This window comes from Leucoraja erinacea, chromosome 28 (genome assembly GCF_028641065.1).
Source record: "Leucoraja erinacea ecotype New England chromosome 28, Leri_hhj_1, whole genome shotgun sequence".
NCBI classification, from domain to species: Eukaryota; Metazoa; Chordata; class Chondrichthyes; order Rajiformes; family Rajidae; genus Leucoraja; species Leucoraja erinaceus.
In genome coordinates, this window is record NC_073404.1 from 31,318,689 (window position 1) to 31,334,236 (window position 15,548).

The 15,548-nt window shown below is 42.0% G+C and overlaps 1 protein-coding gene across 3 annotated transcripts in view; it reads right to left on the reverse strand.

Moving 5' to 3' along the window:
- The window catches only part of LOC129710879 (serine/threonine-protein kinase TAO1), a 102,397-nt gene that overhangs the window by 10,285 nt on the left and 76,564 nt on the right, over positions 1-15,548 (reverse strand). For all 3 annotated transcript variants that reach the window (XM_055658176.1, XM_055658174.1, XM_055658175.1), the window contains exons 11-16: positions 12,365-12,532; positions 11,758-11,964; positions 7,986-8,120; positions 4,640-4,876; positions 1,627-1,755; positions 203-406 (exon numbers count right to left, since the gene is read on the reverse strand). In XM_055658176.1, coding sequence (XP_055514151.1) covers positions 203-406; positions 1,627-1,755; positions 4,640-4,876; positions 7,986-8,120; positions 11,758-11,964; positions 12,365-12,532 — 1,080 coding nt within the window. The remainder of the gene's footprint in view (positions 1-202; positions 407-1,626; positions 1,756-4,639; positions 4,877-7,985; positions 8,121-11,757; positions 11,965-12,364; positions 12,533-15,548) is intronic.

Genomic DNA, 15,548 nt, shown 5'->3' on the forward strand with positions numbered 1-15,548 from the left:
CAGCAGGTGGCAAAATGGCACGGATTTTAGGTTGCCCGGCAGGACTTTAGGTGGCCATTGGCACCCAGGCAACCATTAATTTCGAGCCCTGTGCTGCCTGACCCACCATTTTGTGTCTATCTTTGGTATCTGCAGCTCCTTTCTATTCCATTGTGGTTAAATGTAGTACTCAGGGTCATAACCAGTTAATTTCACCACTTACCTCTCGCACTAGATCCTGCTCCAGGTTGTGGCGTGAGAGCAACATTCGCCGTTTGAAGCGACGACATTCCAGCTCGAGGTACTGCCGTTGCCGCCGCAGCAGGTTAGCCTCCTCTTCAGCCTGAAAATGCTGGAAGTTTTCCTTCTGCTTGGACAACCATTCTTGTTTTTCCTTCTTTGGAGTACTCTGATTTTCACTCAATTCCTATCAAATATAAAAAATATTTCATGTAATATTCTCACGGGAAATTGCTGTGTAAATGTTTGAACTTTCACCCTTCAGAAGAAGAGTAGGCCAGCCGTCTTCTCAACACTAGTCAATAAACAATAGACGCAGGAGTAGGCCATTCGGCCCTTCGAGCCAGCACCGCCATTCAATGTGATCATGACTGATCATCCCCAATCAGTACCCCGTTCTTGCCTTCTCCCTATATCCCCTGACTCCGCTTTCCTTAAGAGCCCCATCTAGCTCTCTCTTGAAAGTATCCCAGAAAACCGGCCTCCTCCGCCCTTTGAGGCAGAGAATTCCAGACTCACAACTCTCTGTGTGAAAAAGTGTTTCCTCATCTCCATTCTAAATGGCATACCCCTTATTCGTAAACTGTGGCCCCTGCTTCTGGACTCCCCCAACATCGGGAACACGTTTCCTGCCTCTAGCGTGTTCAAGCCCTTAATAATCTTATATGTTTCAATAAGATTCCCTCTCATCCTTCTAAACTCCAGAGTATACAAGCCCAGCCGCTCCTTTCTCTCAGCATGGTCTGCCATTCAATGCGAGGACAGCTGATCAATCCCAGCCTGTGTAAATTGTCCCTGATGTGTGGGATAATGCTAGTGTAAGGGGTGATCTGTGGTCGGCCCCAAATTGATGGGCTGAAAGACGTGTTTCCACACTGTATCTCTAAAGCCTAAATACTTCTAATGAGCAAAGCCTTTACAACTCTTTGGGGCAGAGAAGTCCAGAAATGTATTATCCTCTGTGAAAAATGTCCATGCACCCGAGTTTTAAATGCCTTAGCTTAAAAATCATTCAAGATTCTCCCACAAGAGAAAATAGCTCAATATCTACTCTGTCATGCCCCCTTATTGAATCTCTGAATTTTAAATAAGATCACTCCCCCCCCCTTCTGCAATATTCCAAAGATTACAGAACCAAACTGTTCAGCCTCTCAATGTCAGACATTAACTGGTAAACAGATGTTAGAGATATCACAGAGACAACTAATCTAATCAAGGTTTTCACCAATCATAAGTCTTAATGTAGCTATGCTACAAAATATTATTTATATACTAGCGATTAAGTACTGTAGAATGCTTTGAGAACAGGCTCATACTGTAATTAAGACCCCCAAAGGACTTTTCACAAAAGGGATTCAACAAATAACTAAGCATTCATCATTTGGGAAATAAAGTATCGACTTTTACCTCTTTTAGTTGTTCTTTACGTAGTTTATATTCTCTTTTTTGCGATTCCAGGAAACTGCTCAGTTCCTTCTTCTGCTGTGCCTGTATGTGCTGTTGAAATTTCTTTTCTTCAGTAGAAACTGCTTTGGTCTAACAACATAAATTAAAATATTTGAGATGAACAAATGTTTTACAATGAACATCACTGGAGAAGCAGCATGTATTGGCCACCTTGATATGGCGGCAGCGAGTCATCTTAAACCACTTTAACCTGTGCAGAAATGGCCCGTGTGTGGTGGTGTGCAGGGTACTAGTATTTAATTAGAGGAGACATTGAAACTTACCAAATAGTGAAAGGCCTGGCTAGAGTGGATGTGGAGAGGATGTGTCCACTAGTGGGAGAGTCTAGGACCAGAAGCCATAGCCTCAATATCAAAGGACGTACCTTTAGAAAGATGAGGAGGAATTTCTTTTGTCAGAGGGTGGAGAATTTGTGGGATTCATTGCTACAAACAGCTGTGGAAGCCAAGCCAATGGATATTTTTAAGGCGGAGTGAAAGATTCTTGATTAGTACGGATGTCAGGGGTTATGAGAAGGCAGCAGAATGGGGTTGAGAGGGAAAGATAGATCAGCCAATGATTGAATGGCGAAGTAGACTTGATGGGCCGAATAGCCTAATTCTGCTCCTATCACTTATGAAATTAAACTCAGTAGTGCGACATTGTTTATCTGTGTCAACAGTGCTATTTCTGTATCAACAATGGGCAACTTTGAGGGCAACTTGATGTCTAGCATCTTTGACTGCCATTGAGTGCAAGAGATCGTCGGATTCAGAGCAGCTGTCAAAGAAGCCTTGATGAGGTGCTGCAGAGCATTTTGTAGATGATGCAGGGTGAAGGACAGAGTGTGTAGGAAGGAACTGCAGATGCTGGTTTGCACTTAAGATAGACACAACACGCTGGAGTCACTCAGCGGGACAGGCAGCATCTCTGGAGAGAAGGAATGGGTGACGTTTAGGGTTTAGGGATAGCATCTATCCAGAGATGCTGCCTGTCCCGCTGTTACTCCAGCATTTTGTGAAGGGCAGGGTGCCAGTTAAGCAGGCTGACTTGGTCTGGATGGCTTCATGATTTGGAATGGGAAGTGGGGAATATTTCATGAGCCTTGATATAGATTGTACAAAGGATTTGAGAAGTTAGGTCAGTAATTCTCCTCCACAAGTAACTCAGTCTCTAAGCTGCATCAAAACTATTTGCTTTTCCGTTCACCTGCGTTTAGAATGAAAGGTGTGTTGTTGATATTATTGTTTTCATAAAGTACTTTGATTTATTCCAGTATAAAGCTGGTCCATTGCTGTGGGCAGTCGGAAGCATGCCTGCTAAGGATGGAGATTTCCTTCAGTGAAGGTCAAGACTGAACAAGGATTATTACGACAATCTAATAGCTTCATAAACACTAGTAAGTGACACTAACATGTTATTCCTATATTTAACATTTTGCAGCTGCCCTGGTGGAATTGAAATGACCTTCTCTGCATTACTGGTGGAGGAGGCCTGTAGATTATTTCTCCACTAGCAAGAGTTCATGGTGGTAAAGTTAAAGCCAACCAGAAATGCACCCACCCTCTAGTTTTGGAACCCGTGCCATTAAGCTGCATGATATTCAAACCAGAACTTTGTAAAAATAGAATAATGACAGAGATTGTTCAGTGACAACTGTCATAAACTAATGACTTCCATCCTTACTCCACTTTCCACTTCATGCAACGTTTCTGCAATTATGAAGACCAGTTTCTTGTCAATTAACTGTTAGAATAATTGGGAATACAAGACCAACATTGAAGCAATGCCTGCTTTTGTAGCACTCACAATCAAATAATCGGTTCCCCATTCTCCACAACCATTCTACTGCAGTGCAGGTGCTTGGGTTCAATCATCTGAGTCTTTTCCCCAGGATAGGAGAGTGTAAAACTAGAGGACATAGCTTGAAGATGAGAGGAGAAAGATTTACAAAAAGGACCCAAGGGGCAACTTTTGTTTAATATAGATTTTGACATAATAATGTTGCTAGAAGCAGTAGAGACAAGTACAGTGATGACATATAAAGGCACTTGGACAGGTAGAGGGATAGAGAAGGTATGGGGGGGGGGGGGGGGGGGGGGGATATGGGCCAACTGTAAGTAAGTGGGACTTGTCCCACAATCACTAACCTACACTGCCTCCAGTTCACCGTGCTCATTTCCTTATGGCCTCTTCCACCATTTGCAGAATCACTTTAAGCCACTTGAAAGCTCCGTTCCACAACCATCAGTGCATTCTTTTCAAACAATTATAAGTAATTTTGCCGCAGATCATCACATTATTCACATCAGGTTTGATAAGATTATGTTTGTGTCGAAGATTAGACACAAAAAGCTGGAGCAACTCAGCGGGTCAGGCAGCATCTCTGTGCTGCAGCGGGAACTGTCTACCACTCTCTGCGGTCTACTTCGTCCCTGGGTCAGTGTGCTCTTTACCGTACTTCAGCCCCTCAGTACGTGATGGCCCTTCCTCCAATTTCAGCACCACCCTTTCATCCTTTCTCCCAAGCTGAACGGGCTTTTGTCTTCCGTTGAGGTTTGAATGCTCAGCCCCTTCACCAATTATTAAAATGATGGTTGTGTCACTGGAATAACAAATCAGGGATGTGTGCGCACTAATTATCTGAAGAGAAAGATTCCAATCGCATCTTTGCAGCAGTAGAATGTAAATGGTATTGTTGGCTGAAGACCAGCAGAATGTTGCAAGAAACTATTTAGATCCTTTCATGAAGCAAAGTGTCCATCCTCAAGTGACTCACAACACACGGTGTTGTAAATTATTTGTAAGCACTCTCTTACATGGACTAGCAAGCAGTCAGTTTAAGGCAATTAAACGCTGGCAAAGAAAGCCCACCTCCCATTGCATGAATTAATAAAAAGTTAATCTACTTTGTAATTAAGTTGGCAGAGACACCTCAATCTATTGGAAGAATGTACAGACTGATAAATAGTACCTCTTTTTCCATAATACACAGGTGTTTCTTAATGAGTTTCTCCATCTCTGCAGCAAAACTGTTGCGTTGTGTTTCCAACTCCTTGTCAAGCCGTAGTCGGTGCTCGTCCATCTCTGCCTTCAGCTTGTTTTCCAGCGCCATCAGCTGTTTCTGATGTTGGCGCCGCATGCGTTTGTAACCAGACATCTGCTCTCGAAGCTCAGAATCTTGTTCATGCTCTTGAATCTGCCGTGTGACCTGTACGTGAGATTATAAAGTAACATACTCACTTAAAAGTCTGCAAAGTACAAGGTAGTGTTCAAATTATTGGTGGAAAGTTGTTGATCAGGTTGAGTCTCTACAGATTATCAACAGGAAGCCCGTCCATGGCAGTAAGTTCATAACTGATAGGAGCAGAATTAGGCCATTCGGCCAATTGAGTCTACTCCACCAATCAATCATGGCTGATGTATCTTTCTTTTCTCAACCCCATTCTCCTGACACTCCTAGTAATGAAGAATCTGTCAATTTCTGCCTTAAAATACCCAATAACCTGGACTCCCCAGCCGTCTGTGGCAATGAATTCCACAGATTCACCAACGGTTGACATAAAACATTCCTCCTCATCTCCCTTCTAAAGGTACGTCCTTTTGCTCTGAGGCCCTCTTGTCATAGACTCCCACTAGTGGAAACAACCTCTCTATCCAGGCCTTTCCCTATTCGGTAAGTTTCATTGAGGTCCCTCCTCATCCTTCTAAACTCTAACCAGTATTTAACAAATATAAGTTTCATATTTAGAGAGTACATAAGGGCATTCACACCTCTGCCTGCTCCACATTTAATAAGATCACAACTTTACCACTTTCCTGCACTAGATCCATATCCCTAGGCTCCCTTAATACTCCTAAACTAATCAAATAATCTCAGCTTTCCACAACGTCTTCAGTCCTAAACATCACCTACTCCTTTTCTCCAGAGATGCTGCCTGGTCCATCGAGTTACTCCAGCATTATGTCTATCTTCTGCCTTCCACAGCTCTCTTGGGTCTATACATTCACTACACAATGTGTAAAAAACTACTTCTCATCTGACCCGTGACATTTCAGTGTGATCCAGGGTAAACATCAACTTCACAACTTCACAACCACCTTGCCAAATCCCACGTCAATGAGATGACCTCTTAGTCTTCCTAAGTCTAGAGCACAGTGCCGTGTCTGCCTAATCTATCCTTGTAGATCAAACCAGACATTTCACAAATCAAAATGGTCAATCATTGCTGCACTCCCACTAGAGCAGGTGTCCTCATTCCCTGGGTCGTGAGACCACACCTACGCACAATATTCCTGATGCAGCCTCTCCAGGACTCTTATATAATTGAGCAAAATGATTCAACTCCTGTATACATATCTCTTGCAATAAAGGCAAGCATATCAATTGATTGCTGAACATGCATATTAACTTTCAGTCATTTGTATGCAAGAATATTCAGGCCAACAGTTTTTAGTCTGCAACCATTTCAGACCCAGCTTTGGAGATTTTCCACAAAATGGGTGACCTCGCATTGTTCAGGGTTATTTTCCAATCTGCCATGACTTTGCTCCTTCACCCTCCCAGCAAAGCCACCCTGTGTCTTCCCCTCCATCTTCACTGCCACCCAGCCTAACATCATCAGCAAACATGCACGCATTGCACTCAATGCCCTGGAGTTTAGGATATGGGGCAACCTCAATGACACTTACTGAATAATGAAAGGCCTGGATAGAGTGATTATTGTGTAGTGTATGTTCATTGGTTGTTTTTCCAATAGTACTGTACATATTGTACCCCCTTATTCTGTGGTAGCGGATAATCGGCAATAACCATCTGCTGGCGTGTGGTCTGTTCGAGCGAGGGTTTACTGTTTTTCCAATAGATATCAACTCAAATTCCCTTCACTAGGTGGTGCTGCGGAGCGAGGTTTTGGAGTTTCCCAATCCATTATGTGGCCAGATGCATGGGAAATGCATGGGAATGTTACCAGGGATGCATGGGAAATGCATGGGAATGTTACCAGGGATGCATGGGAAATGCATGGGAATGTTACCAGGGATCTACGTCTGCCCAGGAAGGAATTTCCCAAATGACCATAACAAAGTACGGGAAACAAACTAGAATACCAGTACATTCCCTCTATCTCTCAGCTTCACCTCTGCCTTCACAATCACTTCGCAGAGCTGCCTCCAATGTTGTGATTTCTCACTTGGGCAAATAATTTGCATAATTACTACATTCATCTCTGAGGTACTTGCAGGAAACAGAAATTAATACCAACCCCATCGCACTCAACCCTCTCCCTCCCCAATTTACCGTGTTAATCAAAAGTCAACTAGATTAGTGTTTTTCATTGGGGAAAGCATAAGAGCAGAATTAGGCCATTCGGCCCATCGAGTCTGCTCTGCCATTCGATCACGGCTGATCTATTTTTCCCTCACAACCCCATTCTCCTGCCTTCGCCCCATAGCCTTTGACTTCCTTACTAATCAAGAATCTATCATGCTCCATTTAAAAATACCCACTGACTTGGAACCCATAGACATCTGTGGCAATGAATTCCAATTTCACCAATATCTTTTCCTCCTCATCTCAATAGACAATAGGTGCAGGGGTAGGCCATTAGGCCCTTCGAGCCAGCACTGCCATTCAATGTGATCATGGCTGATCATCCCCAATCAGTACCCCGTTCCTGCCTTCTCCCCATATTCCCTGACTCCGCTATCTTTAAGAGCCCTATCTAGCTCTCTCTTGAAAGTATCCAGAGAACCGGCCTCCACCGCCCTCTGAGGCAGAGAATTCCACAGACTCACAACTCTCTGTGAGAAAGTGTTTCCTCGTCTCCGTAAAATGGCTTACCCCTTATTCTTAAACTGTGGCCCCTGGTTCTGGACTCCCCCAAAATCGGGAACATGCTTCCTGCCTCTAGCGTGTCCAAACCCTTAAAAATCTTATATGTTTCAATAAGACTCCCTCTCATCCTTCTAAATTCCAGCGTATACAGGCCCAGCCACTCCATTCTCTCAGTATATGACAGTCCCACCATCCCGGGAATTAACCTTGTAAACCTACGCTGCACTCCCTCAATAGCACGAATGTCCTTCCTCTAATTAGGGGGACCAAAACTGTACACAATACTCCAGGTGTGGTCTCACTAGGGCCCTGTACAACTCTTGTTATAAAGGCAAATTGGCTTTCTTCACTGCCTGCTGTACCTGCATGCTTAGTACCTACCATCTCCTTTCAAAAGGTGCGTCCTTTTACTCTGAGGTTGTGACCTCTGGTCCTAGACTTTATAAATGCCACGGCTGGCGATCAAACAAACCATAGTACTCACCAAGGAAGCTGTGCGTATTGTGGCAAAATGTTCTCGATTCCGGTAATGTGATTTATGTCGGGAGACTGGAGGTGGCGATTGTGGTTCTGAGCACCTTGGTCTGTGCTCAACCTCTTCGCCATAGTGATCATGATCCTGACAAGTAGAAAGGAAAAAATGACGTTCAAATAAGTGCAAAACTTGATGATGAACCAGGTGCTTTTCCAAAAGCCTCCAAACATTAACATTATAGGTACATCCTTGCTCCTAAACTGTTGCCCTTGCTGAACAACGGGTCAAGCAGCACAAAACAAGCTTATCCATATGTAGGTCATGGAAATAATGTGCCAGATATACAATGTTCACATGTACGGTACTCATAGAATTTTCCTGTAATATGGAATGTGAAAATTATTTTCAGAAGGGTTACCCTACAGGAATTTGGTGGAACAAATAAATCTAGGGTAACCCTTCTGAAAATAATTTTCACAAGGGTTACCCTACAGGAATTTGGTGGAACAAATAAATCTTTATCAAAAATAATAATTTACCACTTCAATCAGCAACCGATGCTGATATGTGTCCAATGCTGTCGTAATAAACTTTAGCTGTCATTTTAGCTGCATTGGGAGTGTAGGAAGCCAAAATGCTCTGCAATTTTAACTTGCCAGGTATATGTACCAATCAAACAGATGAAGAAAATAAAGGTAGTCACAGTAGTCACAGGAGGCCACTCTACTCATCGACTCTCTGCCAACTCTTCATATGTGATAGGAGCTGTATTAGGCCATTCAGCCCATCGAGTCTACTCCGCCATTCAATCATGACTGATCTATCTTTCCCTCTCAGCCCCATTCTCCTGCATTCTCCACATAAGCCCTGACACCAGTTCTTGTGTATAATGTACACACAAAAGCTGCATTCCTTAGCTTTTAATAAACTAGAAAACATGCTTCAATATGTGAATGGGAAATATTAAAAACACAGCAGTAATGGGATCTCATTCGACTCATTACCACTAATAATTTGTATTGAGTACAGTGATCCAAATATTTATCAATTTTGAAAGATGCCTCTAAATTATCAGCATCGCCATAACTTTTTAAAAACCAATCATACTTTCAACAGAATTTAAACAGAAATTTTCACTTAAAAAATTGGAAATGCCTGTAAATTCATCTTAGATGGAAGTCATCGTTTAACTGTGCTATGCGAGTGTCGGTCACAGCGAAACAAGATTTTTGCTCCAAAATAATACTCCTGCTAGCGAACACCTTGATCTTCTGTACATGTTCCACTGTGCCTAAAATATTTCTTAAACTACATCCAAATGCTATGAGATTTGGGTAAATATAATCACTAATAAACTGGCATTTCCTGATGTCTTCGTTAAAAAAAAATACTGATTGCATAAACCTTATGACTTTTTTTGTCAATCAAATTGGACAGTGAACTGATTAAAAAAATATGACTCCAATAAATCTAGTGTGTAGGAAGGAACTGCCGAAGCTGGTCTTCACCAAAGATAGACACAAAATGCTGGAGTAACTCAGCAGGACAGGCAGCATCTCTGGATAGAAGAACCATTTTCACACTTCACTGTTCCTTATCTCTGTCTCCCTCTCCCCTTCAGTCTGATGAAGGGCCTCGACCCAAAATGTCACCCATTCCATCTATCCAACGATGCTGCCTGTCCTGCTGAGTTACTCCAGCACTTTGTGTCTATCTAATAAATCTAATGGTGGCAGTGGCAATCCGAGTCAGCTTTCAAAGTAGCCACTAGATGGAGCACCATCAGTGGAATGTAGATAAATTAGTGAGTAGTCCCAGCTCACAGACATGGTTCCTCAAAGAAATATGGCTGATTAGATAGCATTTGTGAAGGCTCTTAAAGATAAAGAGAAACAGAAAGATTGAGGCATTGTGACAGAAATTGCACTGGACTTGGAAAGAGCAGAAGAGGCATTACATCTGGAATCTGCAATGGGTATGAGAAGGTTGTAAAAGGTCTATAGATGCAAGGTAGGACACAATGGAGGAATTCAAATGTTGATTATAACAACATTGCAGCTAATAAACCCTGTTCAGGGTTAAATTCTTTAGTAGGAGGTTAGAATATGGAACTTGCTACTGAAGAGGAGTTGAGATTAACAACACTGAATTGCTTGTAAAGAGAAACTCGATAAAGATGTGGGAGAAAGGAAGAGATTGTACTGACAAGCCCCAATGTGTAGTTGCAAGTGGAGCATGCGTATCAGAGTTTAAGAGGGAACTGCAGATGCTGGAGAATCGAAGGTTACACAAAAAAGCTGGAGAAACTCAGCGGGTGCAGCAGCATCTATGGAGCGAAGGAAATAGGCAACGTTTCGGGCCGTCTGAAGAAGGGTTTCGGCCCGAAACGTTGCCTATTTCCTTCACTCCATAGATGCTGCTGCACCCGCTGAGTTTCTCCAGCTTTTTTGTGTAACCATGCGTATCAGAGTGACAGACTGCCCCTAAGATGCACATGGGATATACACTGTAAACACACCCACTGCGGTGTACAAGAATTACATAATTAGAAATATTCTGCACATTAGGAATCAGTGTCACGCACAGCAGCACACAAAGGTGATTCAGGTTATAAGGGGAAAGGCGTGATTACAATCAGAGGACAGGGCAAAAAGGAGGATTTGTTTTGAAAATCATTCTGAATAAAATGGGACATCGCAGAGATATGGAATGCAAATTCAAAAGCAAAGAACGTCAGGGTTTATGGTGAGAAAGCAGGGGTACAAGTTTAGGTGGGAGAGAAAAATCAGCCATTATTGAATGGTGTAGGCGATGGGCTGAATGGCCTAATTCTTCTCCTATCAATTATGAACTAGTGAAGAGAAATAAACAACTGGAGATCCTGAAGTTTGCGCAATGTTAAATCCCATTTGCAACTCTTCAGCTATGAAGCAGACCACGTCGATACAGCTGGAATAGACTGATAAATGTTAAGTCACATTAATGTCACAACGTTCCAGGCAATCACCATCTCCACCATTGGAGAGTCTAACTACTATGCCTGACAATCAACCTCATTCCCATCACCACGTCCCCCAGAATCAACATCCTGGGGGGGGGGGGGGTCTGTATTGATGAGAAAATCAACCACACCAGCCACACAAAGGCCACAAATGTTCACCGCCAATGCAGGGAATTGTGGAAGCTGCCCAGACCATCAAACAAACCAACCTTCCTTCTATTGACTCCATTTATATCTCACACTGCCTCGGCAGGGCCAGTAACATCATCAAGAATGAGTCGCACCCTGGCCACTCCAGTTTCTTCCCAGCTGTTATCAAGCAACTGAATCATCCTACCACAACCAGAGAGCAGTGCTGAACTACTATCTATATCTTTGGTAACCCTCGGACTATCTATGATCGGTCTTTGCTAGCTTTAATCTCTGGAGAACATCCCCAGAGAATAGGAATAGGCAAAGTTCGGGTTGAGACCCTTCTTCAGACTGGGAGGCAGGCTCGAGACCCTTCTTCAGAATGAGCGCCTGACTCTCAGTCTGAAGAAGGATCTCAACACGAAACGTCACCTATTACTTTTCACCAAAGATGCTGTCTGACCCGCTGAGTTACTCCAGCTTTTTGTGTCTATCTTTGTTTTCAATGCTTTGTGTTCAATACGCTAGACCATCCTAGAGATATCCAAACAGGCACAATTCAATAAAACTAAGGATTTTGTGCGTCCACTAAACCCGACACAAATTTCACGTTTGGAAATGCATTGAGGAAAGCAGAGGAAGACTTACTGGCTTCAGGTGGATGACAGAGCTGTTTGACATAACAGTATGGTCTCCCTCCTGCATCATGGCAATCTCACTGTTGTCGTCAGAGGCATCGGGAAGACTATTGACACTGCTGCTTTGGCTGCTAGCACTGATAGACATGCTCGGTATGGATTGATTACTGCCCACGCTGTTAACAGTGCCCGTTCTACCAACACTGTGCTCAGGTTCCTTTCAAATAAAACACAAGAACATTAGAACAATGCCACATTTTGTCTTTAGGTTTCACCAGAAAACCAGATTGATTAAAAAAAATAATTAAACTACAAGTGTTAATGTTTACTAGGAAATTCTGATACTCGTTCATACACGTGAAGCTTTTTAACAAAATCCAAAATACAATTTCACAACCTTGAATTGATTTAATACAATTAAGAATATTCAGATTAATATTATAATATGGCTGTATATGTAACATTAGTAGAGCAAAAAAATGCTCCAAAGCCAAAACCAATTAAATTAATAAATAACTTAGCTTCATGTAAAAGTTTTTTTTTTAAATTGGATATTTTTCAGCGTCTAAAAAAAAAGAATATTTTCCGGCATTTAATTTCACCTCCAACCCTCTCACCTCTTCCTCCTCTTGAGCCTCCACTGCAGGCCCATTGTGCACTTCCTGGAAAAGGATTTTCTTCATCTTTCTATACTGGAGGTTATCAAGCTCTCTGACGGCATCCTTCGTCCTCTGAATCAAATCTATTAACACTGTTTCAGGGCGTTCCCTGACAACGAAAGCATGCTGAAAATTGAACAGATGAGATAAATGAAGATAGAATACAGTTCTCTTATTTGGTAATCTTTCCAAACATAAATGCAGCTTTTTTTTACATGAACCATGTATTCACATTTAAAGCAAAAGAAATACAAACAAATGAACAGTCTGACAATATAAACTAGAAACATGCATATGTACGTTATTGGGGGACTGCCTCCCAATAAAGATCTTTAATAGCTTCATGCTAGAATTGTTGAACATTTATTTCAGCCTTATGCAAGATTCAGCTCCCTTTCACATCAGACTTGCTTTTTGATTGGTACAACTGTCTTACTTTGAAACTCTCAGTGGTTGGCTCAACAGCACCTCTGTAAGAATCTCACTTAACTATGTGGTGGCCGCTACCTGTGTGGACAACAACTTTTTTCCCAGTTAGAAAAAAATCTGTGAAATTAGTTAATTTTATCAATGTAACTGAAACTGGTAGTATTTAACTTCTTGCCAATAAAAAGCTTGGGTGGAAAATATCATTCCCCTATTTGCCAACAATTAAATTCTCAACCAAGGAAGTCATACCTTGAAATTAGGAGAACTTCCCATACAGATAGTTTTGTCCTGGGCCTCCTCCATCACCAGATTAAGGCTACAGGCAAACTAGAGGAACAGCACTATAATATGAAGTACAGCATGGAAACAGGCCCTTCAGCCCAACTTGTCTACGCCGATCAACAATCACTTACACCGGTTCTATGTTATTCCATTTTCGCACCCTGCACACAAGGGGCAATTTACAGAAGCCAATTAACCTAAAACTCTGCACGTCTTTGGAACGTGGAAGGAAACTGGAGCACCCGGAGAAAACCCATGAGGTCACAGGAAGAACGCACAAACTCTGTACAGACTGCACCCTTAGTCAGGATCAAACTCAGGTCCCTGGAGCTGTAAGGAAGCAACTCTACCCCTACACCATTGTGTCTCCTTGTAATAATCTATTTAGGTAGTTAGCCACCTCATGGTATCAGCATTGAATTCACAAAGTTTTGGTAACTAACCAACAAATACTCTGCTTACTATCCTCCGTCTCTCTCTTGCCCCCTCTGTGTAAGCCCATTTCTCTCTTCCCCTTCCACCAATATTCTTTCTCTGGCTTCCCATTTCATTTTACCTCTAACATTATCTCCTTCTCTCACACTTTTTGTCTTTTCATCTCTGGCCATCTGCCACTTCAACTCCCCCCTATCCCTCACCTATATCCACCTCTCACTTGCCGAACTTTATCCCACCTTCACCGCTTTTCCAGATTTCTCTCCCCACGACAATTAGTCTGAAGAAGGGTCCTGACCCGAAACATCGCCTATCCATGTTCTCCGAGATGCTGCCTGCCTGACCCATTGACTTACTCCAGCACTTTGTGTCCACTTTCAAGGAAGTTATAGTTATGTTTTCATTAATCACAAAATGGTTGCAGCCAAGTATGCAGCCAAGAATACATGCCCGCAGCATTTATTTAATTAATTACTATAAATAGTGATTTTTGCTGGAAAATATATCATTTGCACAACACATGTGCAGGAAGGAACTGCAGATGCCGGTTTACATCAAAGATAGACTCAAAATGTTGGAGTAACTCAGCGGGACAGGCAACATCTCTGGAGAGAAGGAATGGGTGACGTTTCGGGTCGAGACCCTTCTTCAGACTGATTAAGACCCTATAGAAGGGTCTAAAACCGAAACGTCACCCATTCCTTCTATCCAGAGACGTTGCCTGGCCCGCTGAATTACTCCATCATTTTGTGTCTATCTTTAATTGCACAATACAGCAGGGCAAACACTCGCCAAGGTATATATTCTCCTCTTAGTTTCATGGCTCAGTAAAATGGCCAATGGCCACGTAACTAAACAGGAAATGTTCAATTGGCATGGCCTGCAATAGATACCAGAGTTCTCTTAAAATTGTATATCAATAATAAGTGTCTTGTTCAAACTGTGTGCCTGGCAATGTCTAAGAGGGGCAGTGCTAGAGCTGTTACAGAGGAACTGCCCAGATGGATGTCTCGGCTGATCACAGTCCAGTCCTACGCTCATCCATCAACAGATTTTCACAAGGGTGGTGCCAGGCCTGGGATCCAAGAACCTGCACAATTAAGGTCGACTTCAAACAAAATATCTGCCTTGGTTTTTCCCAGCAAGGTGCCAAAAGCTAGCAAAGAATCACCTGGAGGCACCTTATAAGAAATACTATTCCCTGGCCAAATTTCAAACTTTAATTTTCAGGTGAAATTAATTTATTCAAAGTACAACTTACAAATGAAACATAGCACCTTAAGTAAATTCTGCTTGTTAATCTTGAACAGAATGAAATGCGAGAAGCTAGTATTTTAAAAGGCAATAATAAAAATTGAACGTGGATGAGGAATTGAAAACTGGAATGAATCTGTTAACATTTCAGGCCAGATTAAAAATTTAAAGAAACAAATTATTAATATCCTCCAGTAATCTAAGTGTGGCAATCTTCACTCAGCTTTCACCATTATAAAGAGGACATTCATTTTCCCAACACAAAACTACCACACAAACAAAAGACTGAAAAAATATAATCAGCTGCAATTCAAACTGAGAATGATAAATCAGTAAATTTGTTATAATTTTCATCTTTTTTCAATTGTTTGATTTATTCCTCCAAGCACTTAGTTCAACAATGAAATCTCAATCCATTTACTCAGAGAGAAACTTATCTTGATGACCTGTCATGTTCTGCAGTGCCACATTTATTCTGGATTTTCGCAACTGATCTTTCATATTTATTCTGGTCACTGACATATTCCCAGTGTACAACTTTTATCAGCATTGTTCCACAACCTACTCTATCCCCCTCAGAAAATATGTGAATAAACACTGAAAACGTATAAAACAAAACATTTAAGAATAAATGCTCAATGGAAGCACGGGGATGACAGAAACTGTTTAAAAAAGCTTTGCCACAAACAAGTGTGGAGGTAACTAAATCTACACAAACAGTTAATGGAGCTAGGAAATATCT